The 25911-nt window shown below is 41.8% G+C and overlaps 1 protein-coding gene across 1 annotated transcript; it reads right to left on the bottom strand.

The window, feature by feature from the left end:
- Positions 1–1222: 1222 nt before the first annotated feature.
- On the bottom strand, positions 1223–25734 carry Azi2 (5-azacytidine induced 2). Its single transcript, XM_032911073.1, has 8 exons — positions 25620–25734; positions 18219–18439; positions 16150–16275; positions 15345–15444; positions 14467–14615; positions 10231–10325; positions 5861–5976; positions 1223–3310 (listed from the first exon to the last, which is right to left on the bottom strand). Exons 2-8 carry the CDS (start codon positions 18432–18434, stop codon positions 2898–2900), a joined length of 1215 nt encoding a protein of 404 aa, XP_032766964.1. The 5' UTR covers positions 18435–18439; positions 25620–25734; the 3' UTR covers positions 1223–2897.
- Between the last annotated feature and the right edge of the window lie 177 nt (positions 25735–25911).

Raw genomic sequence — 25911 nt, 5'->3', positions numbered from 1 at the left:
CCCAGCAGTCTGTTACCCCATCAGAGGCATGTGGGCAGGGCTGCAGACTTCCCATGGGCTTATTTGGAAACAAGATTAGGCGAATTATTTTACTGAAACCTTTGATAGAAGTTTTTATGCATTATTTCTTGATCTTTTGAATTTGGCTACCCAAAAATACTGTATAATCTTGGGTTTTAAGAAGTTGGTATTGTATGGGCTGGAGAGATGGTTCAGTGGTTAAGAACACTTAACTACTTTCCCAGAGGTCCTGAGTTCAAATCCCACAACCACATGGTGGCTCACAACCATTTGTAATGGGCATTGGAAGCCTTTTTCTGGTGTGTCTGAAGACAGCGACAGTGTACTCATATATGAAATAAATAAATCTTAAAAAAAGTAAAAAAACGAAGTTAGCATTGTTAAGTGCGAACTTCTGTTTTGTAACATGAGGGATTTGGGAGGAACTGTGCTAAGTTTCTGTTTTAGTGTGTTAGTCTAAGCTTTCTATATTAAAAGCCATTTAAAAAAAACAGGAAGGCAAGATTTAACTTTGGCTCCAATCCTATGAAAACAATTTTTTTCCTCATTCAAATGAAATGAACCCAGTGCATGTTCAAGCTTCATACCGTACTGACCAAAGAACTAGATTACTGTAGTTTGAAACTCAAAAAATCCATTCTCCTAGACTGCAATCAACAAAAGCTGACCGAGGCCAAGCAGAGCAAACACAGTGAGGAGACCGCAGCGTGGGGAGAGGGGCAGCAGCCGACTTACTTCTGCGCTGGCCTGTGGTACTGGCATATTCCTAGTGGACGAAGCTATAGTTGTTCTCAGTGACTCAAAGAAAAGGCGGTTACTACAAGCAGCCAGGGACATAGTAACGCTATTTCTGTTGTGTCTCCTGACCGATAGGTACTAAGTAGATGTACTCTGCTCACGCTCACCTCTGGTCTGACTGGTGTACCTGCTGCACATGTGTCTGGATACTGGGGTTTTACCAGTTCATGGGCAGTTCTATTTGGCCTTGGCTCAAGAGAGTAAGGGACCAAGAGGAAGGACCAGGTGGCTGCTTAAGTTGTGTCCTAGTATTACTGAGTTACAGGTGTACTTAATTGGATTTTTCTTAGAAAAGAAATCCAGCTCTTATAGAAAATTTCAAGGGAAGCTTGTTGGGGTTGTCAGTTAGTATGAAAAGGACCAACAGAACTGTCAATTTTAATGAATCACAAAATACAGATTGTACCATTGACTAAGTATATATTTAAACATTTTCTGACCAGGTAAAAATATTTTAGGGTTTATCTTTTCTAGCTAAGGAGTCTTATACAGGCCATGACACTTTCAACTGTTAACACCAACCAATCAGACTGTTTTAGCAATCCTTTTTGATAACTAACTACTGATTAGAGGGAATTTGCTCCAGTCAGAAACGTTGGAGAAATAAAATTAATACCAGATTTTGGAAATATACATAGGCAAGGACAGTATTTCACATCGAATTCCATTTTAAAAACAAAAATAATTTTAATTAAAACAATTTCTTGGCATTGTTCAAAAACATAAGACTCTCTTTACAAAAGAAAACTTCTCATCTTGGTTTTAAAAAAGGCAAACGAGTAAGTAAGCTGCATTAGACATGAGAGGATGGACAGCCTCTGCAGCCACAGGAGAAATGTGTCTGCTTTCTTATTACACAGACAGTTAGCTCCTTCTGCGGGAGCCCGGAGTCCTGCATTTGTTTTATGCATATTGGGCCTTGTTGTATTACTTGGCAGGAGCCTGTACTCCCTTGAGTCAGCCGTGCTCATTGGTCAGAACACATTCCAGCATCTGACATCAATCCCATTAATCACGGGCAGGCGTGAGTGAGATGACTCAACAGTGAGCAGTGCCGGCTATGCATGGTATTCAGTGATGAGAGGTTGGAGATCCTCGGAATTCAGCATACGTGAGATGCCAAGGACAAAGTCCTCTCACATCAAATAGGTAGTGCATGATCACTAATACTCTTAATGCTTTGACCTTGAAGGGATTTAGATGAATTTCCACATAAAGCCATCTTCTTTCTTTACTTATTTACAAGTGATTGGCCACTTAGTCTGGGGATATTTCATAATTGTACAGCACAAAATTTAGTTCTAGATGCAGCTAATTAGCATTTACTTTCTCAAATGTCATAGTCTACCAGCGTGTAGGCTGCTCTGTGGAAAACAAACAACCATCCTGCTGATGACAGCCACACGGCGAGTTCGCCATGAAGCACTGAGGAGACTGTCCTGCTGTGAGAGGCTCTTTCTACTTTGTAACTGGGCATTGTATAAAGCTCTAATAGTTTACTCACATACCACATCATTTTTAACTATTTGGAATTTGAATATACTGGGAAAAAGTTGGCTTCAATAGTCTTTAGTTCAAGTCTTAAAATTCAAATTGCACTTTAAATTTATATATACAAACATTTTACTTAAAAATGACTTTAAATCTTAAAACTTGAAACAATAGCACAGGGGTGTCATAACCTACTTTTATTCCATATTTCAAATCTTTATGCATCAGGAAGTTACAGAAGCACAACTCTCAATTGCTTCTTGATACAATCTGAACCAGCAGACATGGTTTTTCTCTTATATTAAAGGCTGCTTTTTATTTAATGACTGGATATTTAGGCAGGTCATAGTTTATGAAACCATGTCTAAAATTTTCATTTCCATTCGTAGTCCAAGAAGCAAAAATTTGTAATTGTTAGCAAAGGTCCAACCGGAGGTTCTGTTCCCATACTGGAAAATCAACTACATACATAATGCTGCAGACTGTACAGATGTACACACTGGAGAGCTCCACAGGACGTCAGTCAGAGTCCACTGTCGGTCTGAGAGAACCAGTGAGTTAGTGTCCTGATCAAAGCCCAAGTCAAATTAACTTTTGTACAGGCAGTTCTGATTGTGCTGATCCAGGTAATGCAGGGGTGGCAGGTTGGGCGAAGGTAAGATTTTGCTTTTATTTTCACCAAATGCTGTTTCACTTGATTTAGGAGGGCTTGGGAATACCCAGGAATTATCTTCCAGAGAATTTCTCCCATAGGAGTTGTGCTCCTGAAAGTCTGCACCGTCATTAGGAATCAGTCTCTCGTTGTCTGTCCATGACTGAAGAACTGCTTTGTCTGAGAAAGCCTTCCTATCTCCTGGTAAAGTGGAGGGTGGAGCATAACACGTAGCTTTGCCATGTGGTGACAAAGGGGGATGTCTTTTGTAAGCTGCAGTACAATTTGCCAAGTGCAATTTTGCGCTGTCTCTCCCAAGGTCTTCAACACATCCCACTTGGGTACAGGCTAAAAAGAAAGCACAGCCATGTGTCAGTCTTCTAGCTTTTCAGACTGTAAACACGTCATATGCCAGTTTCACAACTGACACTAAAATTAGCATTTCCAATTGGGAAACTGATCTGAGATACTTAGATCTGTGTTCTCGGAGATCACATATTTACTGACCCTGAGCTAAGGTCATTCACCAACCACTTTGCTTGAAAAATGGGTGTCAGAATCCTTTCTTGCTTTTGTCATCCTGCTGATGAAGAATGCATGCTGTAAAAAGGTTTAACTTTTTTTACAAGGCAAAGAGAAGAAAAGTTCTTGGTCTTTAATGTGGTTAGTGAAAGTTTGTTTTTAGACCACAGTCTAAAAAAAGTTGTGTAGAATTAGGTTTAAAATATATTCTTTTGCTTACTGAAACTTCTCAATGGGAGAGGGCTCAAAAGTAACTTATTTTTATAAGTATACCTTGGATTCTTGAGAGTCAAATGAAAATTTAGCATGTATTCAAAGGCTTTTGTGGATAAAATAATTGAAATAGAAGCTGTAAGTTCAATTTCTTAGATTAAATATAACAGTAAACATAATAACTCTGGTCAACAACAGGCCAACTTAAAAAGTAAATAAAAAGGTGTTTCAGACATACAGTGGCTTAGAAAGATTCTGCGCTGAGGTTAGTATCTAGCTACAGCCAGCATCCTGCAATCATGCTTCTCAGTCTGCCACAACTGAAAGCTAATTGGCTTTATGTTACCCGATACGTTGTGTGTGTGTGTGTGTGTGTATGTGTGTGTATGTGTGTGTGTGTGTGCGCGCGTGCATGCGCGTGTGTGAATGCAGGTACACACATGAGCATGAAGGTCAGAGGACACACTTCTGGAGTGGGCTCTTTCCTTCACTGTGAGTTCCGGGAGAGGCAGGGCCTCACGCTTGCAGGTGGGCTCCTCCACTTGCTGGGCTATCCTGCTGGCCAACCAACTCACTCATCATAGAAACAAATGGAAACATCTGGGTAATGCGTGGAAGGGGGTGGATAGAGTGAAAGAAATTCATTCTTCTGGGGAACAGTGACGGACGGGTTATGGATAAGTGAGCCATAACCCAGTCTACTTAAAACAAGAACTGTAGGGACTGGTGGCTGTGCTTAACATTGTCCAGGGAAATGTTCTAGTAACTGATAGTGCAAGGGCATCAAAAGACTGTATTACAGTCAACTAAAAGGAACACAGGATGGGAAGTTAGTCCCCTTTATTAGTCTCCGGAACACACATTTTATGATGTAAGCAGTTGCATTGACAGCATACTCAGTAACAGCCGAGCCCCTGTAAGGACAAGTCTTACTACTATGGTACCTCCACAGTACCTATGGTACCTTCAGTAGTAATCTTAGCAACTGCAAAAGGGCAAGGGGAACTACAAAATGGGCTGTTTGCTCAAAATCACATTAATTTGCATGATTCTTAAGTACCCAACTCCACAGAAATCAAGAGACTTTGAATTAATTTCCCCCCCAATGTCAAACATCCCTTATTAAACACTCCTGAGAATAGTTATAAACAGTTTTTTGTTCTCCTTTAGGACAAGCAGAGATGCAAGTAACAATTTTAAATTAGACGATGACCACCTTTCGAAGTAACACCACATTCCTTTGAAATGTAAAATTTAAAGCATAAAGGTATCCTGTATGCTTTGGATGTAAACCTATCATGTAATGTTGAGTGCAAGCACAGATTGTTTCCTAAGATATAAAACAGCACTGGCAAATACCCACTACCAACTAACACAGAACTCAAAAAGCTTGAGTCAAACATTGTCTTTAGAAAAAAAGCAGTGGCTGGATGGTAGAGACACAGGCCTTTAATCCCAGCACTTAGGAGGCAGAGGCAGGCAGGTCTCTTGTGTTTGAGGCCAGCCTGGTCTACACTCTCAAACAGACAGACACAGGCACAGGCAGGCGCGCGCGCGCGCGCGCGCGCGCACGCACACACACACACACACACACACACACACACACACACACACACACACACACGATAGAGATAGAGGGAGGGACAGAGGGGGGGGGGAGAAGAGAACATATGAATATATTGTATTGTTCCAGGACAGTCACAGCTACATGGAGAAACCCTGTCTCAAGAAAACCAGCCAACCAGCCAATCAACCAACCAACCAGCCAAAGCAGTGGAAATTTTGATTGAGTCTGCCTTCAAATCACGTCCTATAAGAAAAAGAAAAGTTTATAAAAATGAGTCAGAGTTGTTTTGAAAATAAAATCTAGGTCTCTGGTGTAGTTCACAGTACTGAAATGAGACTGTGGAGCTTTTGAACATCTAACTAAATCCACATAGCTGTGGTAAAGGCCCCTGAGCACAAACCTAACACCGTGGCCGTACACACATAAGCAACTTGGCTGAGAGAAGTCACAAGGGGAAAAGAATACAGCACTGAAGAAAAACGAAGGCGGCACCGTGCACGTGGGACTGCCTGCCCAGAGACTGCAGCCGGAGCAGAGCGTGAGTGGGCAGCTGCTGCTGTGGCTGCAGGCGGCGTTCCCAGCCGGCAGTGACTTGCCTTTGCCTGCAGCTGCCGTTCTCAGCTGTCTGAGCAGCTCGGCTTGCACTTGAGTCACCAGGTGTAGGTTAGCCATCTCCCTCCTCAGCTCCCAGTACGCGTGCTGCATGTGGTCACTGAAAGGGAATTTTAAAACCAGTTACACCCGTCCTTTTTATGAAGGGCAACAACTTTACAATACAAACAGGTTTACATTTATACTTTCATGACAATATAAATGAAACCAAAGGGTATTTATTTAGAATGTTGTACGGGGAAACCCTAGGGATAACACTGCTCTGATGTCAGGCAGTAGCTACTATATAAAACAGATCATGGAAAATACTCTAACCAGTGAGCTTACTGGCTCTATCAGAACCAAGGATTGCTTTTAACCAATAATGTGCAGGGCTGTTAATATAATTAGTAAGGAGTATGCCATCCCTTAGTCAATCTGATCAAGAACAGAATTGCATTCACTCTTGTACGGTCTTTGGCTTCGTCTTTGTCTCTGGATTGCTCTGACACTGTGAAATGAAGCCACATTAAGACAAGATTCATGCATTCCATTCTTTATGTCTGACTGGGCTGTCTCGTACTGTTGGTTCTAAACCAATGTGACGTGACAGCACAGACATGAGGAGTCACATGATTCCTTAACGAGGCAGCAGCTAGAGAAGCAGGTTACAGGAGACAGAGCTTCAAAATGCCTTTCCAGTTTTACAATTAAACGAATCTGAAACTGTCTATAACTAGTTATAAAAGCTTTTATTTTCCATTAAACCCTCGAGGCTCATGACTTTCTTTAGGTTCTTAATTTTCAACTAAATGGACTGGAACCTTCAGCATATGTCCTTATGTTATTGTACAGCGACACCTGAAATAGCCAATATAAGAATAACTGACTTCAGAGTATCATGACAACTGCCACTGTCAGGGATGTTAAGTGGTATGAAAATAAAACTAAACAAACATGCTACTTCCTGTTGCAGTTTTTGTCTGTCTAGTAAACAGAACTTAAACTTCAAAGGGATAATCTTGAAATCTGAATCTGGTATTTAATTAAAGAAGCAATAGATAGTAGGTCAAATTGTGTGAGGTAAAATTTTACCTCTTTTGACTTCTACCCAAGTTAGACTATAACTGTTCTAAACAGTGCAGTGAACTCTATTGCTTTGAAGAAAACCTAGTATTTTAAGTATCTTTGGTGTATTTTTGCCAGTAAACACTGGCTATGCTTTTCACAGTAACTGTTTCATAGTGAAGTCTGGCTTCATGGTGTAATTCTGGGCATTCCATGCTTGTCAAAGGGTGACTCATTATAAAGCAGCAGGTGGAAGGGTTGTACACACGCTAACTTAGGCACACAGGCATGAATAACAGTTGGAAAATAGTTTATTATCCTTATAAAATGGTGAATCTGTACTTGACTTACAAAAAAGAAAATACTCATGATAATACTTGGGTACTCAAACCCCAAGTACATCACTCAAATAGCTAGACAAAGAATATGATGATAAAGAAGTTACTATACATTTTAAAAGTTCAATTTAATGAAGACTACTTAAAATTAGGTTAGATAGAACTACATCATCAACTACCCTGTTCATCACCTACACTAAAACTACAGACTAAAAAACACAGCTACGACTGGGCAGGAGAAATGGCTCAGTAGCTCAAGACTGCTTACTGCTCTTGCAGAGGACAAGGACTCAGTTCCTAGCATCCAACCGTTTTTAATTCCACTTGTAGGGCTCTAACTCCCTCCTCTGGCTTCTATGGGCTTCGGCATTCCCATCCCCATCAACTCACGCAGGCTCTACAACACGCACATAAAAAGGCATGTCTCTCAACACCTTACAGACTGGCACCTGACCTGAGTTTTAACTCCTGTAACAACTTAGAGTAGAGATGAGAACTGACTCCATCCACTGAGCTGCTTCGGACGCCCACACAGGCTCTGTGGCACATGTGCACACTGCAACCCTAGTATCTAAGATTGGTACTAATTACAAGTCTTCCTCTATGGATAACAGAATAATTCCAGGTTGCTGTTACCGTAACATCAGAGTGTTACAGTCTTTAAAGTGTGTAAAAGATTCTATACAGGGAGCAATGTTTAACCCTTTAAAAACAGAGCTGAAAAGGCAAGTTATTTCTCTACTTCTTAGCAGGGCTCCAACTAATCCCTGTGAATATTGGGTGTTTTATCCAAGTGCTTTTGAGACTATATGTGGACTGCATACCTACTTTCTTAAATGCAAGTACAAACCTGAACTTGCTCTAAATGACCTAAAAAAAAGTCAAGTATATGGTTGCCTCTAAATAATGTATATAACCGTTTCTTGAGTACTAAAATTCTATTAATCAAATTGTGAGCCCTGAAAAACAGTAATGTAAAACATAAAAACATAAGAATAATTATAGCTGAATACTCATTATGTATGAGACACTTCACCCATTTTCTTGCACCAGTCTGGCAAAATGGCTGTGCTGGCTGGGTTTATGTCAATTTGACACAGGCGACAGTCATTGGAGAGGAGGGAGCTGCTATTGAGAAAATGCCGCCATAGGATCAGGCTGTAGGCAGGCCTGTAGGGAACTGTCTTAATTAGTGATTGACTGTGGGTGGAGCCATCCCTGGGTTGGTGACCTGGGCTCTATGAGAAAGCAGGTGAGAAAGCCAGGGAAGCAAGTCAGTGAGCAGCCGCCTTCATGGCCCCTGCATCAGCTCCTGCCTCCAGGATCCCACCCTGATCTTTGATGATGAAGTGATGCGGAAGAGTATGCTAAATAAACCCACCCCTCCCCGAACTGTCTTGGTTATGATGTTCATCACAGCCACAGTAACCCTGCAGAGGACAACAGAAAATCTCATTTTGTTCATGAGGAGACAGAGTCAGCTCCAGGCCACAAGGTTCCTATCTCCAAGTGTGGTACTTGTCCACTCTTAAGTACTGACCACACTGCCCTTCTAGGGACCCTGTGTCCTATGGGCACTGTCATGTATACACACCAAAGAACCTGTACAGTGGCTGACGCCCACACAGACATGCTCAGCCCACGTGTGAACTTCTACCTGACTTTGGTGTTCCGGAGCTTGTCAGCACTCATGAAAGCACTGCCCACCCTGTTTAGAGCTGACTGACACTTTATACCAACCTTTTTGTAAAAGAAATGAACACTGCTCATGTCTAAAAAAAGCTACTTTTCTCTATGATTTAACTTTCTTTAGCATTTGACAATTCACAATGTTTTCTAAAAGCAATGGTTCTCAACCTGTGAGTCGCTATCCCCTTGGGAGCTGCACATCAGCCGCCCTGCACATCAGGTGTTTCCATCACGACTCAGGACAGAGGCAAATCACAGTCATGGAGTAGCAATGACATAATTTTATGACTGGGGTCCAAGCAGGAGAACTGTGTTGCAGGATTTTTGTTCACACTATGGACCCTGACATTGTGTGTTTACTGGGAAAAGAACTGCTTCTAGTGTGGCATGGTTTTAGCCTTGGCGCACACCTCTATCCCTCTGGCTGGACTACACACACACTCCTAGCGCACACCTCTATCCCTCTGGCTGGAATACACACACACTCCTAGCACACACCTTTAATCCCAAACGATGAAGGTAAAGTTACTTTGTAGAAGGAAGCACCCATACTTGAAAGTGATGTCTAACTGAGTGGCAGACAATGTGACAAATCCTACTTGACAGAAGAGGATATGCCCAATGCTCAGAGGGAAAGGGAAGCTATGTCAGGGGCAGCGCAGTTCTATTGGGACAGGTGAAGACAGGTGAAGACAGAATGAGGCAGAAGATTAGAACAGTTGCCGGTTAGTGTGAGGCCAAGCAGAGCCATTGGGAGAGCCTGAGAGAGAGAAGCCAGACTACAACCAGTCTGTTTGGAGAGGAGTTTGAGCCACAACAGCTGAACTGAACCACCCAGCCAGAGGCTAGAAAGAACTAGAAAGGGTGAGCTTATTCAGCCTAGATAAGATGGTACGAAGACTAGAAGTTTCCAGGACTGGGCCTAGGTTAGCAGACAGAGGCAGTGAGCCTCCAGACAACAATTAATTCAGGAGAATAAAACATTTACAGAACTATATTAAAGGGTTGCTGCATTAGAAAGGTTGAGAACCATGGCTTTGAAGGAACTAAAAATAAATATGGGATTTGTTACAGAACTAAAAGATGTATACTTTGACAACTGTGATTTCTCTCAAACAAATGTCTTTCAAGTATTTTTTTGACAGGCTGGCATAGCAAGTGAGGTTGGCAAGTAACCATGGAATCATTTTTATAACTATGCAGTGGTCAGAGATTACAGCGGCACACAGAGTGCTGCTCAAGTTAAGCCACATTAGAAAGGTAGAATGCACGCAGGAGACCTGTGGTGAGGGCCCTGGTGTGGAACGTGCTCTTCCCTCGGCAAGCTCGGCCTGATGGCATCTCTGTCCTGCAGAATGTCTTCCTGAGATGGACCCTGTCATGTGTTTAAAAAGAAAAGGACAGGAATTATTTCAATTTTTTCAGTTCTTCATTTACTACAGATGTTCAACATTCATAGAATACAGCTACAGTTGTATAAAGTATAAGACTACATTTTAGACTCAGTTGATGAGACACTGCCAGCTGTCCCTGTGTGACTCACTTCCGGTCACCTGAGTGTTGATGCTTTCACTCCCTGTACATATGCCTGTGGAGTTGGAACCTATAAACACACTTCTGAAGATACGCGAAGGGAACACATCTATCACATCTCTGCTCAAAGGACATCTGTGTCAACTCTATGGGGAAATGGCAATTTCTGCACACAAAACCGGCAGAAAATGAACAAGCATAATTTATAACAGCATAAATTCCCCCCTAAAGAAATTTCTTGTGTGTGCAAATACTTTGGTCCATACTTTCAAAAGCAGATGATTTCAGTGTGAGAGAATGCTACTCTACCTTGAGTAAAAACCACGTACCGTGCTGGAGCAGCCCTGCAGCTACTGAACTTTATTGTTTCTCATGGACACCCCATGGACACCCCAGTTTAGAGGTAGAAACTGTATATGTTACATACACTATTATTTAAGACACTGTGCTACATTAGACAAAGAACCATTCCCAGTGAATATAGCAGTTCTCTGCAAGTGTCCTCGTTTTCTCAGTGACAACAGAGTTTGATTTGGGGCTTGCCACAGTGTCCCCAGCTTAAGCCCACACTTCCTAAACTGCCTTGCAAGGCATGGCCTCGGCAAGAACGTCTTAAAGTCCCCACACCCTTTAAGTTGTTTATATTGTAGGTGTGATACAATCAAACAAACAGCCCCAAGCCAAACCAATACAAAACAACCCCCAAACCCCCACATCTATAAAAGATACTTTTAAATCTAATATATTCAAGATCTTCTGTGTCATAACTATTTACAATGTATTCTTATCCAAGAATCTGTAACAAAACATCAATCTCACAAGTATAAACTCACAGGAACTGCTGGTACAAGTGGAAACACCAATATTTACTATTCAGTCTTACTTACATGATGTAATTATAAACTGGGCAGAGCAGCTCACTCCCACAATCCCAGTACTTGGGAAACTGAAGAGGACTGCCCTGGAGTCAGGTCAGCCTGGCTCCAGAGTGAGTTCTTGGGCCAGCTTGGACTATGGTGTGAGACTCTATCTCAAAAACTACCAAAAAGGTAGGTAAGCGTCCTTGGTTTTGTTCTTTACTGCTCTCCATAAGAAATAAAACTGTCCCCAAACAGCCTTTAGTTTTTTGTATCACTAATTAAAAACCATGTTCCTTAGTGTATACTTAAAACACACGTGCTTACTGGAAACGTTCTTTAAAGCCAACAGTATGAAAATACAGTATATTATTACAATAGGAACATTTCACACCAACTGACGGTTCAGAAAAGTTGACTGGGAAGCACCAACAACATGAGTCCTCACAAGGACCACCCCAACGTAAAGACCTCGCCTCACAGCAGGTATGCAGGATGCACTGTGTTGAAGGCCACTCTAAGGAATTCATTGCAGGTTTCACAGGTCCCTGCAGTATAGCTTCTCTGGTACTTTAACAGACTGCAGAACACTAACTAGAACTCCTCACAGGCTATTTATTTTGAACCGCTGTTTCTTACTTCACTTTGGCTGACTTTGAAGTCTCAAAATCAACTGTTGTGAATGTGAACAGTGAGGATATAAAACTGGAAAAGCCCCAGCAGAAAGGTCTCTGAAATGCTGACCTTATTAACAAGAACCACTAGTGGACAAAGTTGCTAATGATCAAAACCAGAATGCTACTAGTGTGACGACAAGGGATGTTGTCACACACCTAAAGTATGTGTTATATAATGTCTTAGCATTTTAAAATATGGCCAGAGTAGATACAGCAAGTTATTAATGTAAACACGGACTTCTTTCCCTGGCTCATTCCTACATTCCCATATCCAAGAGGATTCTAACCAGATCCAAAAGGACATAAAACACCATGGTTTTAAGTTGGAAACCTTGGAAAAATGTCACTTCAATTATTCTTAGTTTGCTTCATGATCCCAGTTTGGGCTTTTCCACTTCCCAATCTCCTGCTGTCAGTAATACACACTACAAAAACAGACAAAACACTCAGTTTTTCTCACCTTTCAACATTTCTCCCTTCATCTCACATAAAAATCTTAAAAGTTTCCTGCTTCTTGGAATTAATGTCATCATCAGTTTAACCCGATGAAGCTAAACATTTCCTGAGCTTCCAATAATCCCTGTCTCTGAACCACATGCGGCAAATGTTAGCCAACACCGTCTTCATTCCCTAGCGCCACCTAGTGGAGCACGGGAGTAATCGAACCACAACTTGACTTTCCGCCCCCAACAGACTCAACTAATGGCACTGCCTTCATAGATTGCTCTAAACAAAGTCGTTGGCTTGATTTAATGCATGAACATGCTCTGTCCAGGTAGTATGCTAACGATCTTTTTACAATCCCTAACTTAATGTTTATGAAAAGAGGTACTCTATGCCTTTAGACATAAATTTCCTGAAAGTTAAAAATGACATTCCTATTTTCCATATTTAATAAAATTACAATAAGATAAAGTCCCATAATCACATGGGACTGTTTCTTACTCTACAGTGAAATATACTATGCGTAAAATGTAAACATACTCTATGTATTAAAGCTATCAATTATTTCATGAAAAGTGTAAACACTGACAATTACTCAGAGCTTTACAGTGCAATCTTTTTGTGCAAGCAACTATTCTAAAAGGGACTTGCTAGTGGCTATGGTAACTGGGAGTATGGAATAGAATACTGGAAGTCTGAAGAAATGGTGTGTGACCAACTGCACACTTAAGGTAGGGCAGTGAAGTTCTGCAGTCAAGTAACGAAGAAACAAAACCCACTTGGGCTTCAACCCAACTAGATAGCAGTATGTGGTTTCTTTTATCAGATCCAGTTTCCAATGTGGCTCTCACGTCCAGTTCAGGTGAACCACAGAGGAAGCAGAACGCTGCAGTCTTCCATGAAGCTCACTCACTCTCAGCCAGTGGTCACTGACAGAAGTGAGATGTGTAAGCAGCGTTCAAGGCCGCCTGGGATGTGGGTACATAGAGAGGAGGGCTCGTAGCCCCACTTTTAGAAGGTGACCTGCAAAGGAACAAGGTGAGTTCTCTCAACCGTATGCAAGGCTTTGACGGGCAAACGGCTGAGCTGAAGATTAACTGGCTGTGATTAGTTTAAACACACAACTACCCAATACTTTTGCTCATGCTCCCCTTTCTCCTAACTGTCCCCCCTACAGTGGACAGACTCCTGGAGAGGAGCTAAGAGGCCTGCATAGCGGCAGACCTGGCACGTGTTTCTGTTGTTGATTTTCCTAATTCACTCTCAAGCTGGCTAAATCTATCCGTCTTCTGAAAGGAACAGGCCGTGTAAGTCAGGCTTCCTTGTTAGCGTAAGCTTGTTGTTTTTCAAGCACTCTATAACGTAGTCTCCTATGTTCAAGCTAACCAAATTGTTAAATAAAGGGCAAGGCTTAGACTAAGCGCTCTTTAAAATGTTCAGACATTCAAAACAAGAGAACTGGAAGGAAAGGAGTTTGAAAACAGTTAAAACACCGAGTGCTTGACTAAGGACGGCCCACAGGCTTACATATTTGAATGCTCATCTGCAGTTGGCAGGACTATTTGGGAATGGCTGGGAGGTACGGCCCTGTTGGAGGAGCTGCGTCAAGGGGAGTGGGCTCTGAAGTTTAACAAGCCCATGGCATTCCCAGGTAGCTTTCCTTCTCTTTCTACCTTGTACTTGTGGATCAAATGTGAGCCATGAAAACCATGAGTCCAAAATTAAATGCTTTCTTTTGTCACAACAACAGAAAAGTAACTAAGACACAACCCAACATACATTTTAAATCAAATCGTAAAACTATATTCTGGTATAAAAGTGAATGTGCAGAATGTATGGAATGTTAGCAGCAACAATTTCAAGATAAACATGAATTTTTCAGGAAATGAGACTATTCTATGGTTATAATTAATTAATCTATGATTTAGTACTTAGTTACAAATCCTATATTTGATGCACAAAGCACGCAGATGTTCTCCTCCATTTATTAACAATGTTTGGGTACCGTCTGTCTGGCTTTCTGTAGCTCTGTTCTGAGGTCACTACATTCTTTCCTCAGTAGTTCCAGCTCTTGTTCCAAACCATGGATCTTCAAGTCACAGCTTAGCTTTTCCACCTCCCAGTTGGATGAGGGTGGATTTAAATTCCTCATCACTAGAAAAAGGATAGACAACAAAATAATTAATTCTGCTTTTTACACCAATTCCAGTCCCTAGGTGACACCAGTACAAGTGTCAGTAAGTGACTAGTACTAAACATGCAGGTTGAAGGCTCAGTGTCACCTACTCCATCAAGGTCTGAGACTTGACTGACAGGTCTAAAGTCACGTCAGAACAACCGTACTCACAGACATCTGACTGTGGGCACAGAACAGCTGGAGCCTACGTTATCTGACTCACTCCTTCATTGCTCCAGCTCTGGAAAGCCCCAACCATTTTCCTGGAAAGGGTTCTTCAATAGTTGATTCTTTTGCTTAATTAATAAGACTGTTGATGGGAACAAGACTCTTCCAACTCCCAGAAGACCTTTCCATCTCAGCATCTTATCTGTGCAGTTTATCAACTTTCAGGAAGAAAAAAATCACGAGTCTTCTTGAAGCTGCCCCATAGCAGTGTTTAACCAGGGGCGGCAGTGAGTTCAGTGAATGAGGAGATGGCAGTGGGCGGGAGCCCAGTTAAGTAAGGGTGAGCTTGCCCTCCGCCCCTCTCACACACTGCCCCTGAACAGACACACCACAGCTTCTGTAGGCAGCTACAGGAAGTTATGAAAAAAAGAAGAGAAAAAAATCAAGGCTCTATCACACAGACAGAGGGCACCCGTGGATTTCACACAATGGAAGATGGATCGGTTTTCTCAGGGGAGCTGAACACGGAAGCGGCGTACCCTGCTGCGTCTCCACCTCGGTTCTGAGCTGCAGGAGCTCTACTTCTTTACACTGCAGCTGCTCGGTCAGCGCTCTCAAGGACTCCGAGTTGTCTTTACTCTAGCCAAGGGGGATGTCAAACGACAGTCAGTAACGCCTCATTCATATATCCATATCTGTATCTATACCATATCCATATCCATATCTATATCATTCATATATCTATATCCATATCCGTATTTATATCCATATCTATATCATTCATATATATATCCATATCCATATCTATATCTATATCCGTATCTATATCTATATCATTTATATATCCATATCCATATCATTCATATATCTATATCCATATCTATATCTATATCCGTATCTATATCCATATCTATGTCCATATCTATATCTATATCCATATCTATATCTATATCTATCTCCTAATTTTTAGGTCAATACTGAGTAAACCTCATTCTAACTTTTAAAAACAAGCTGGGAAAATGAACACTGATTCTTTTGGTTTCTTAGGACATCACTGTTCACTCTACTAAAAGCAAAACAAAAGCCCCCAGTGACTGAGTGACGACCTCACCATGACTGTTTTCAAAGTAAGTTAGTGATGCTGAGACGTCACTTAACATGCTTAGTACTGAAATCCTGAAATTCTAAGTATTTTGTACATTAGTGGAAAACATAGTTATTAAAACTTTCCATGTCCGTGAACACATATATTTTAATTAATAATTGTTTAACCCATTATTTTAATTCTAAGCCTCTTGCTAGACAGACAATTCAATATAAAGTCTTATCTTCGAACCAACTTACTATCTTCTCCAGTCTGTTCTTCAGGTTGTCTCTGTCGATGCAAACCTCCCGGTAAGCGTGGTAGGCCTTGTTCACTTGTTCTCGGCCCACAGAACTTGTTTCTTCTTCTACTCGAGCTCCAACAAGCTAATAACAGTAAGAAATTAGGGGGCAAATCTTCAGTGGGAGTTCTGTAGAACCAAGTCAGTCCATCTCCAGATGGCTCTATATCTTACCCTACTCAGTGTAATGCAAGGCTAAAGCCTACCTTTGGGTATAATGGACTATCTCATTGCCACGCAATCTTTGTTAAGAAGACAAATAGTAAAGAAAAAGGCAAATGCTTTGTTGCCCGTCAGTAATGTATGCTTTGTACTGTTCGCTTTATAACAGACTCAACCATCACACTATAGTACAGCATTATTGTCCTGTGACGTGTCTGGGGATTTTCCCAGTCTACAGTATCACATTTCTATCATCAGAAAAGAATCAAATCATACTTAAGGAATAGACATGTTACTTCATTAAACCTCACATATTCTAAAAACAGAAATTAATAGGCTGGTCACTATATGGTCACAACATATAGATTTTTTATGTTAGCTTATGTACTAAATTCCACGTTTCTATTTAATTTTAAAAGCATAACAATTAGTTATAAAGTTACACTCAGTAATTTATCTTAATAAATGACAAATATACTTAGTTACTAAGACAAAATTAGTAAGAAACTGTAATACTACTAATAGACGACTTCCTTTGTTTTTCCAACACAACAAACAAATTAAATTCTAACAACCTCCATCCTCAGTTTTAAGTACAGGAAAATCCTTTCTCTGATTGCTAAGAACTCCTTTCTTTGACCACTGGAAGGAAGCTCTTGTCTTTGTAAGACACAAATACAAATCTGAAGAGCTATAAACCAACTCAAATCTTGCTTTCTTAGTTCCATAAATGGGAACTAAGAAAAACTTCAACATACAAAATCAACTTAAGTCTGATGATTTAGAGTGCACTTAAATCACCTTATATAACATTCAGGAATGCAACACTCAGCATAGAAAAACACGTCATTAGTAGCTCAAAGTATCACTCCTACTTTGTGATAAGAAAATCAAAAAGAATACAGAAGTATTTTAGTCCTACAGTTCTACCCTGGTGAAGAGCTGGTTAAACACAGTGAAGCAATGTCACAGAAGGTCCCCCTTCAACAGCTTCCTTTACTAGTATTTTATTCTTTTGTATAGATTTGAAAATTCTACGTTACATATATATAGTAGGACTGGGTAACAGCTCAGTTGGTAAACTGCTCGTTGCAGGACTTGAGTTCAATCCTCAGGTAAAGCCAGGTGTGGTGATGTGTACTTGTAATCCCAGTGACAGGGACATGGGGACTAGTCTAATTAGTAAGCTCTAGGATCTGTCGAGGACCAGACGTCCGAACTAAGCAAAGCTAGAGCCCTGCCCTGAGCAGATTCCGGAGAAGGGCTGGACCTTTTCAGAGAACTTGTCCCGGGAAGACTGTTACCTCAGTGTCTAAGGAGGATATCTTGCAGTTTAATGATTTACCTTATGTCCTTGGGCACTTCCCAGTACTCCCCCGCCCTAAGCTTCAGTTCCTGCTTCAATTCCTGCTTCAGAGCTTTAAATGCTGTCCATTCCTTTCAATAAACGAGACCTTGACAACAGAACCTTGCTTAGTCTCCTTCTTTTCTCCCCCCCTGACCCTCAGGGAGCGCCTCTTCGGGACCCTGAATAACTGGACCTGCTGGACGGGTCAAGGACCCAGTGAAAGGTCTGTCTCAGAACAGAAAGTAGAAAGCTCCCGAGGCACTGAGAGCACAGCAATGACAGCAGGCACTCTGACGAAAGGACAAGCACATTTTTGGAAGACAACATCTTAAGTTGTTAAAATCTAGTCTACAGTATCACTGAGCACATGGTAGGGCTGACGCAGCATAGTTAATTTAATAGACAAGAACTTAGAAATTCTTATTTATTCTTGGAAGACTATTTAGAAAATTTTTTAAATTTCAAATATTTGGAATTTTTTTATGTCAAAAATATAGTCAAATGAGAGGGGGAAGCACCTTTTCTTCCAAAGCCCTTATTCTTTTCTTTAAGAAGGAGTTTTCTTTCTCTGAATCCTTAAGTCTCTTCTTGATGTCTTCGTAAGCAGTGACCAGGGCAAAATGGGAAGCAACAGACTCATCTCCAGGATACGCTGAGAGTGGGGTCACTGCCTCTCTTCTGTGGGCCTTCTCATGGTTCAGAATGCAGATGTCATCTTCCACCAGTGTGTCCATGGCAGCTACGGAGAGGAAAAGGGATGAAGGTTAGCTGTCTTTGGTCAGTGGGCAGGGGAAGGAACGATGGATTCACAATGTGAATACTGAACGTCACTTCCAACTATTTTCTTTCAGGCAACACAGCGTCGTTGCTGTACAAGCACAGCTCTCCAGGTCAGCTGCTGTGTGACTTGGTGGGACAGCTGATAACCGGATAACCGCTCTTAGAGTTGAAAATGGAAAATGAATACAGACAAACACTTAGAACCGTAAACAATTACTATAGACAAGGTCTATGAAGGAGTGAAGTAAGACGGAGAATGGTTCAGCAGTAGAACGTTTGCCAAACACGAATCAGGTCCTGGGCTGATCCCTGGCTAAATGAAAGTGTCAAGTACTGTTTAACCTAAAAGAACACTACACACACACACACACACACACACACACACACACACGTATGAAAATAATATTATTATATATAATGCAGACTAGTTTCAGGAGAGGTAAAAACAGAGCCAAGACTATTCATCTGATTTAAATAAAAACCCTACTCCAAATGGATGGAATTTAATGAATTGAGTGTCCTCTAAAAACCAAATACTAATAAACTGCTCTACAAATAAATAATTTTAAAGACCCGAGCTTTTGCATTTCTGTTTTAAACAAAGTTCTAAATCAATTGTTTTTACCATTAATCATATTCTAAGCAAAAACACAAAATAAAACCTTCATAACCCAGTGTGAGAGACAGGTATACAGAAAAAAATAATCATTATACTGTATAGGCAAATAATATATCTGGAAAAAAATGCAAAGTGTTCTAGAGCCGTGTAGGATGATGTCACAAGTGAGGCAGGCACAAGATAGAAGGAGGCCTGTCACTGGACGAGAAGGAAGGATGGGCGGGAGAAAAGTTTGAAGGAAGAGGAGGAGACTAGGACAGAAAAGAGACAGACAGGAGGAGAGAGAGAGGAGGGAGAGAAGCCATGGCAGGACAATATGGCAGGTGACGTTAAGATTCCACGCTGTACCTTTACAGGTTGTTACAAATGTTCTTAAGGGATGGCTGGTACCGGGCTTTGTATGTTTAAGTGGGCAATTATATCTTACCAATTGGGTCAAAGGTTATTGTGTTGTGTGTTCTTTTTTCTGTGATGGTTTGAGTGTAGGAAAGTGTGTGGCGGCAGGAGACTCTGGGCCACTGAGGAGTTGGGATATGTTCCGCCAAGATATCTTGCAGATACGTTGGGGCACCGTGGTGCAGGACCCAGCGAGGTAAAAAGACAACCATTCTTTTTTATTTTTGTATTTTTACAACAACAGAACCAGAGGGATAGTTTGCAAAAAAGGCACCAAAATGACATCAGTTTACCCTTGCAAGTGAAGAGGGCATGCTGACCCTTACACTTAAACCTTTACATGCTGCTAGCTTCCAGCATGTGAACAACTCTAAAGACATGTAAAAGTGTGGGGAGAGGAGCTGAGAGGGAGTGACAGGTGGTAAAGAGGTAACTGGAGATCAAGTGAGATGATTCTTGATGATGAAGAGGGTGTCAATTTTGGCCCTTATTCTATAAAATCAAAAGACAGTCCAGACACAACATTTGTTAAGAATACTCACAACTGTTATAGTCCCACAGTGGCAGTGTAGATGTGGTATACCTTTCAGAGGTGGGGGTGTTATGGAGGGTCCTCAGGTCATTGGAAGCATATCCTTAAAGGAATCTCTTGGACCCTGGTCCAGTCCTCAACCTCTTTTCCTAACCTCTGATGGGAACAGTTTACTCCTCAATGACCAGTCATGATGGACCACCCATTTACCCTTGCTAGAGGCTGAAAGTTCCGGCACCGATCTTTATAAAGACTCAGAACTTCTAAAACGGTTACCTAATAAGGCTTTCCTTTCTTCCTAAGTAGCCCTTCATAGTTACCTCACACCAGCCACACAAACCAATTCAGACAATCACCAACGAACTACTTGGCACTATGCTTGCATTTAAATTTTCATGGGTACACTATGAGGTATAAAACCTTACTAGAGCTTTTTTACAAATGAGAAAACTGGGCCATAAATGTAGCCAGGTGAGATTAGAGTGCAGTGGAGGCTGTTTGATTTTAGGACCAGAGTTAGTAATATTTTCCCCCACAATGAACTTTTCTTTAGAAAACCTTACATTTATCATGACTCTAGAGAATGGGTAGGTAGCAGACATCTGTAAGCATAGCACTTGAAAGTCTGAGGTAGGACTGCCACCAGTTCAAAGCTGCCTGGGCTATATAGTGAATTCCAAGCAGCCTTGGGCTAGCTACAGTATGAAACCATGTGACAAAATGTATTTACAAAACCAGCCAGCTGACTTTGAAGTTTGATTTTTCTGGATAAATGGTACTATATTGAAATGGATCAAGCTAATGTTAACACGTAACATTTAAGAAACTCATTCATAACTACTCAGAAAATACAATCACTGGAGATTATTACACTGCTGCTGAAACTCAGTGGGAGAGCATTTTCTAGCATACAGAAGGCCCTGGGTTTAATCTTTACCACTACAAAAGGGAATCCCACCACCCCTATACCCCCCAAAAAAATTAACTGAAAGACTCAAATTTTTTGATGTTTTGAATATTCCTTAGCCAGAACTGGTTAATAATTCAAAATTTAATCAATGTAAACATATTCTCCAAAGACAAGCCTAAATGGGTCCCTCCTCTTTGTAAAAGTAAGTTTAAAAGTGGCAGTATTTCTTTATCCCCAGCTAGCTTCTCTAGGACTGAGACAAAGACTGTTAGATTTCTTTAATTGAGCTTTATTGTACGATACCTGAGTCATTGATCTATCCTAATCCTCTAACCTAATCCTCTCCCTCCCAGCCAAGACCCTGCATATCCATCTGTCCCTCTGGGCTTCAGGGGTGTTCTCCCAGGGTGTCTCCAGGACACCTTTCTCTCTCCCCTTCCCTGGTTGGCTGAAGTCCCGCCCTATTCTCTCTTTTGCCTGGCCATTGGTTGATCAGCTTTTATTGACAAGTCAGAGAATAAATAGGGAACAAGGTTCATACAAACTTCAGACTGGAGATACTTAGAATAAACATCTGCCGTGTCTGAATTGCAACTAGATAAGGGGGACAGAGAAATCAGCACTTGAATAATACAAGGGTAATCGTTATACAGTGCACAAAAACATTATGTCTACACCTCTCAACTATAAAAGCAATAATGAAGTAGTAATGTATTCCAGGGAATGCAGTAAACAGGTTTAGTGTTTTCAAGAGCAAGAGGATGGTGGAAACAGTCTAATCCAGTGTTTGACAAGGCGGAGACTACAGCATAGACTTACTGGCCGTCCTGATAAGAATATTGTGTGGTTTTACTGGAGATCCATGTAAATCAGAATATCTGGGTTGACAACTTCAAACTGTACTCTACAATAAGCATTCCAAGTTATGTTGAGTCCTATTCTTATTTGAGAACTATTACGGAGATGCAAAAGAAGTAAAGAGTATTACATGATTTATAGAATCCAAATTATAACTAGTTTCTTTACTATCTACAGACAAGGTTAGTTTTGTGTTATCAACTGGTGTGTGACCACTGACCTTTTGCATGAAGATAGTAATAGTTCAGGAAGTATTTGAGCATAATCATTGCATCATGAGTGTTAGAGAGTAAGGTATAACACACTTAAATGCTACAAAAATAGCTGTGTGCAAACATCTCGTGTTTGACAATGCCATACCTTACAGTATAGAGTAAATGACTATATTAACAGTGTAAACGAAACATAAAGTAGAGGAGGCACAGGAAGGACTGAGGTTAATCATGCTGCCGATTACTGCTGAGAGCAGTAAAAGGCCAGGCATGGTAATGAGCAGTTTGCCAGATAAGGTGGGTAGTGTCTATGACCAATGGAGACATACGTAGAAAAAGACACTCAATCATTACTAATCAAAATTATTTGTAATTTCCATCTTCACTGAAATCAATACCGAGATGGCCTCTACCAGTCTATATATGATGGGATTTGATAAACAAAACCCAGAAATATCTCCTGACACAAGATTTATCTTTTTTCCAAGGAATTAATGATTATTCTGCCATTTTCAATGCCTGCCTTTTAGATAATTTGTCAGGTGCCAACCACTCATGCTTGTACATATGTATTCCTAGTTTTTAGGTGGCTACTATTAACCCAATTTACAAAGCTTAAAAAACAACAAATCAGAGATCCACTTGAGCTATGATCCTAGATAACTTACCTCCTAAACCTTGGGCTTCTTTTTAATACAACTACTGTGACATGACCTGACCCTCCCCACAGCCCTCCCATGCCCATGCGTCCTGCCCATTTCCTTTGGTGACACCCCCCCCCTCCAGTGCAGTTGTGCTGCCCATATGTGCCATGCATGTGGGCCGTCGACTGGAGCACTGGCCATCTCTGCAGGAGCGAATGATCCTGCCTCCCTGTCACTATCCATCAGAACTCCTGAGGATGGGGTAAAGCCTGGAGATTATATACCCCGTCCACACTGGGATTGTGTGTTAAGTCTTGTAAGATACCAAGAGCTGCTATGAGACCACGACTGTGACGAGCATCTGGTGTTAGAGGGCAGCTTTCCACAGCACCTCTCTCCTTCCTTCTGCTCTTTCTTTTTACCTCCGTTGGTCCCATTCGGGGCTGAGCATGCAGACTCTTAAACTCTCCTCACCGTGACCCAGTATAATCTCTCTGCTGACCTATACAAATGGAAGTTTTTCTGATCAAGCTTTGACCCAGTACAGATCTGCCCATGCCAGCAGCAGGATTGACAGAAAGAATTTGGGTTGAGTGGTCTGGGCCTGGGAGGACCCGGAAGCTCTTACCTGCCTGCACTGGGAGTTCTGCAGATGGGGATGTGAGTTAGACCTAGTGATCAGGTCAAATCTAGGTTCTTTACAAAATAATCTGAATGTTGTGATTGTAATTGTTCCCTGTAAGAATCCAGACAAGGCATTGTCTGTAGTACAATGGTTCAGAAACTCAAATTCTAGTCTATGATCTATCACCTTGATTATCACCACTCCAGCTCTTAGGATCTTAATTTTCATATCTGTGTGCGACAGAGTTGGAGTGTATCAAGATATCATCTCCTTGTATTACCAAGGCGAATTTTTAATCCAAATACAGAAAGGGAACCTGAACAGATAAAAAGACACTCAAGAGTTGTGCCAGAAACTACTAAGTTGAATAAAGACCTTATCTTGATACTAAACTTGGCCAGAAAGGCACCATCAACAGCACAGGTGAGGAAACTGAGGCATAAAAAGCTGAGCACACCTGTCTATCATCATATAGGGAAGAGCTGGGCTTTAACCAACGCCTATAGCATTGCCTGAAATGAGTCCTGTTTACAGTTTCCACTGGCTTTCTATCGCTGAAAAGCCAGGATATTCAAGAACCTACTTCAAACAGGTTAGTTAGAAACAGTGGAGAAAAAAGAATACATCTTAGAAAACCAGGAAATAACAAGGTCTTCCTTTTGTTTTGTCACTTTAAATAATTAGGGGCAGGAATGGCTTCTTCTCTAAAAGGGATTCCTGAAGTGCCCTTTTTTAACAATGCCAGCACTTAAATCTTTGTGCCTCAGTACTTAAATGCTCTGTAATTCATTAAGTGTTCAAAACCAGTATCAGACATATAATATGAAAAATGCCAACTTTTGTTTTTATGCTCCTGACTCACTGACTGCAGTAAGCCTAGAGGTCAGTTTTTATGGCCGCGCAATCTTAAGACTCAAGCACAGTACAGTTCCAAGAGCAGCCTCCTTTCTACTCCTTGTCTAGAATAATGTATCTCAACGCAACCAAACACCTACATTAAATGTTAATAACATTTCCTGACAATAAAAACAATGTCAGTTTAGAATGTAGGTGCCATTAAAGTTATGTTGATTCCATTCAGCTTTTCCTTAAATCATACTGTTTCACTCAGGAAGCATGACATGCTCTGGTACCATTAATGAAGCACTTCTGGTAGAGGTGCGCAGATGCTAGAAACTGTGCCTCGCCTTATTTTTTTCTTGAAGATGTCTCATTGTATAGCAGTGGCTAACCTGGAACTCAGAAGCCAGTCTGCCTCTGTCTCCCTAGCGCTGGGTGTATTAAAGGCATGTGCCACCACCCCTGACTTGCTCTTAAGAATGTATTAAGTCTCCGTAAAAACAGTAAGATGGGTAAGCACGCTTCAATTTACAGGCGAAGTGATTTAACATACAAATAAGTTACCAACTTCGGAGCCAGCATGGCTCTTAGAAACTGTATCTGGGTGCCTTGTGAAGTAAGCAAGCACTGTGCTTCAGAAAAGGGGGAAGGAGAAAGTCAGAGTAAGAAGCTTAACCTTTTCCTCCTGTTAAACGAGGAAGTGGAAAACTCAATGCTTATAATCCACTCCCACTTCCATGACAGCATGCTGCCTTTTAGATATGAAATGCTCGACTTTACATGAAAACCACCATTTACAAACCCAGGGCAGTCAACACTTCATTGCCATTCAGTGAATAATTCCAATTAGTGCCCATTTGAGACGACGGAGTGATCACTACCGACAGGGTAACGAGAAAATTTTTTTGAGAACTAGAGATGAAACTATGTTTCATTTTGTTCAATCCAACTTAAAATTCAAACCGGGGGGAGTTCTTCCGTATTTTAAGAGTAGAGATCAATTTCAACCCCAGTGTGTCAATGTTTTTGATCATCACATGGTATTCTGTTCTGATTTCCAGTAGCTTCCGTGGGTTATTTTATCTTACTTTTGAATATTCCGAGTTCCTTGCGAGGAGGGCTACAGTTAGCCAACCCAGCCGGAAAACGGGACTGAAACACACAAGTTAGACTGACGGTCACTCCCAGACGCCACCAACGCTACCCACGTCCCTCTTTCCCTCTCCGATATAAATGCCACCTCAGTGCAGGAATTAAAACTGAAGGCGTTCCCCGCGAGCCAGAGCACGGACAGAACTTGAGCAATCCCTGAGCAGCGAAAGCTAAATGGAAGAGCCTGTGGCAGCCGGGCTGTGGGGCTGTGAGGGAGCGATGCTAGAGTGGGCCGCTCTGTCCAGCAGAGGGGCGCCGGGGCGGAAAACGACGTGCGTCTGGCCAGGCGACAGCCACCAGGCCCCTCCTAGCTGTCTGCACCGTCCCGGCGAGCGCGAGCGATCCACTCACCCTGAACCCTGGCTACGTAGGGCGGTCCCCAAGGCCACCGGGTTTCGCTTCCCCGGTGTTTGGAAGCCGGCTGAAAACAAACCGGGTCGCCAGGGGTCACCACGGGCTTCCGGTTTCCTCGAAGACGCCGCCGCTTCCCCAGTCAAGGTGGCCGTCACAGGTGCACGGAGGGAGTCCCATGTCTTCCGCCGCGGCTCCCGCAGTCAGGGGCCCTGGAGGTCACGGACGACCGGAGCAGGGGCGGCCAGGCCTGTTACCCAGCAGCACGCGCGCCAGCTCCGGGGCCGCCGGC

This window comes from Rattus rattus, chromosome 8 (genome assembly GCF_011064425.1).
Source record: "Rattus rattus isolate New Zealand chromosome 8, Rrattus_CSIRO_v1, whole genome shotgun sequence".
Taxonomy (NCBI): Eukaryota; Metazoa; Chordata; class Mammalia; order Rodentia; family Muridae; genus Rattus; species Rattus rattus.
The sequence above is the reverse complement of the archived record's forward strand: the minus strand, read 5'-3'. Positions and strand labels throughout refer to the sequence as shown.

Excerpts from the sequence above, each read along its gene's own strand:
- Azi2 (XM_032911073.1), bottom strand. The coding sequence starts at position 18,434 with ATGGACACACTGGTGGAAGATGACATCTGCATTCTGAACCATGAGAAG. Across the intron at positions 14,616-15,344 it reads CGAGGTGGAGACGCAGCAGG|TGATGAGGAATTTAAATCCA; the intron begins GTACGCCGCTTC and ends TCCTTTTTCTAG. Across the intron at positions 10,326-14,466 it reads TACAGAAAGCCAGACAGACG|GGTCCATCTCAGGAAGACAT; the intron begins GTACCCAAACAT and ends AACACATGACAG.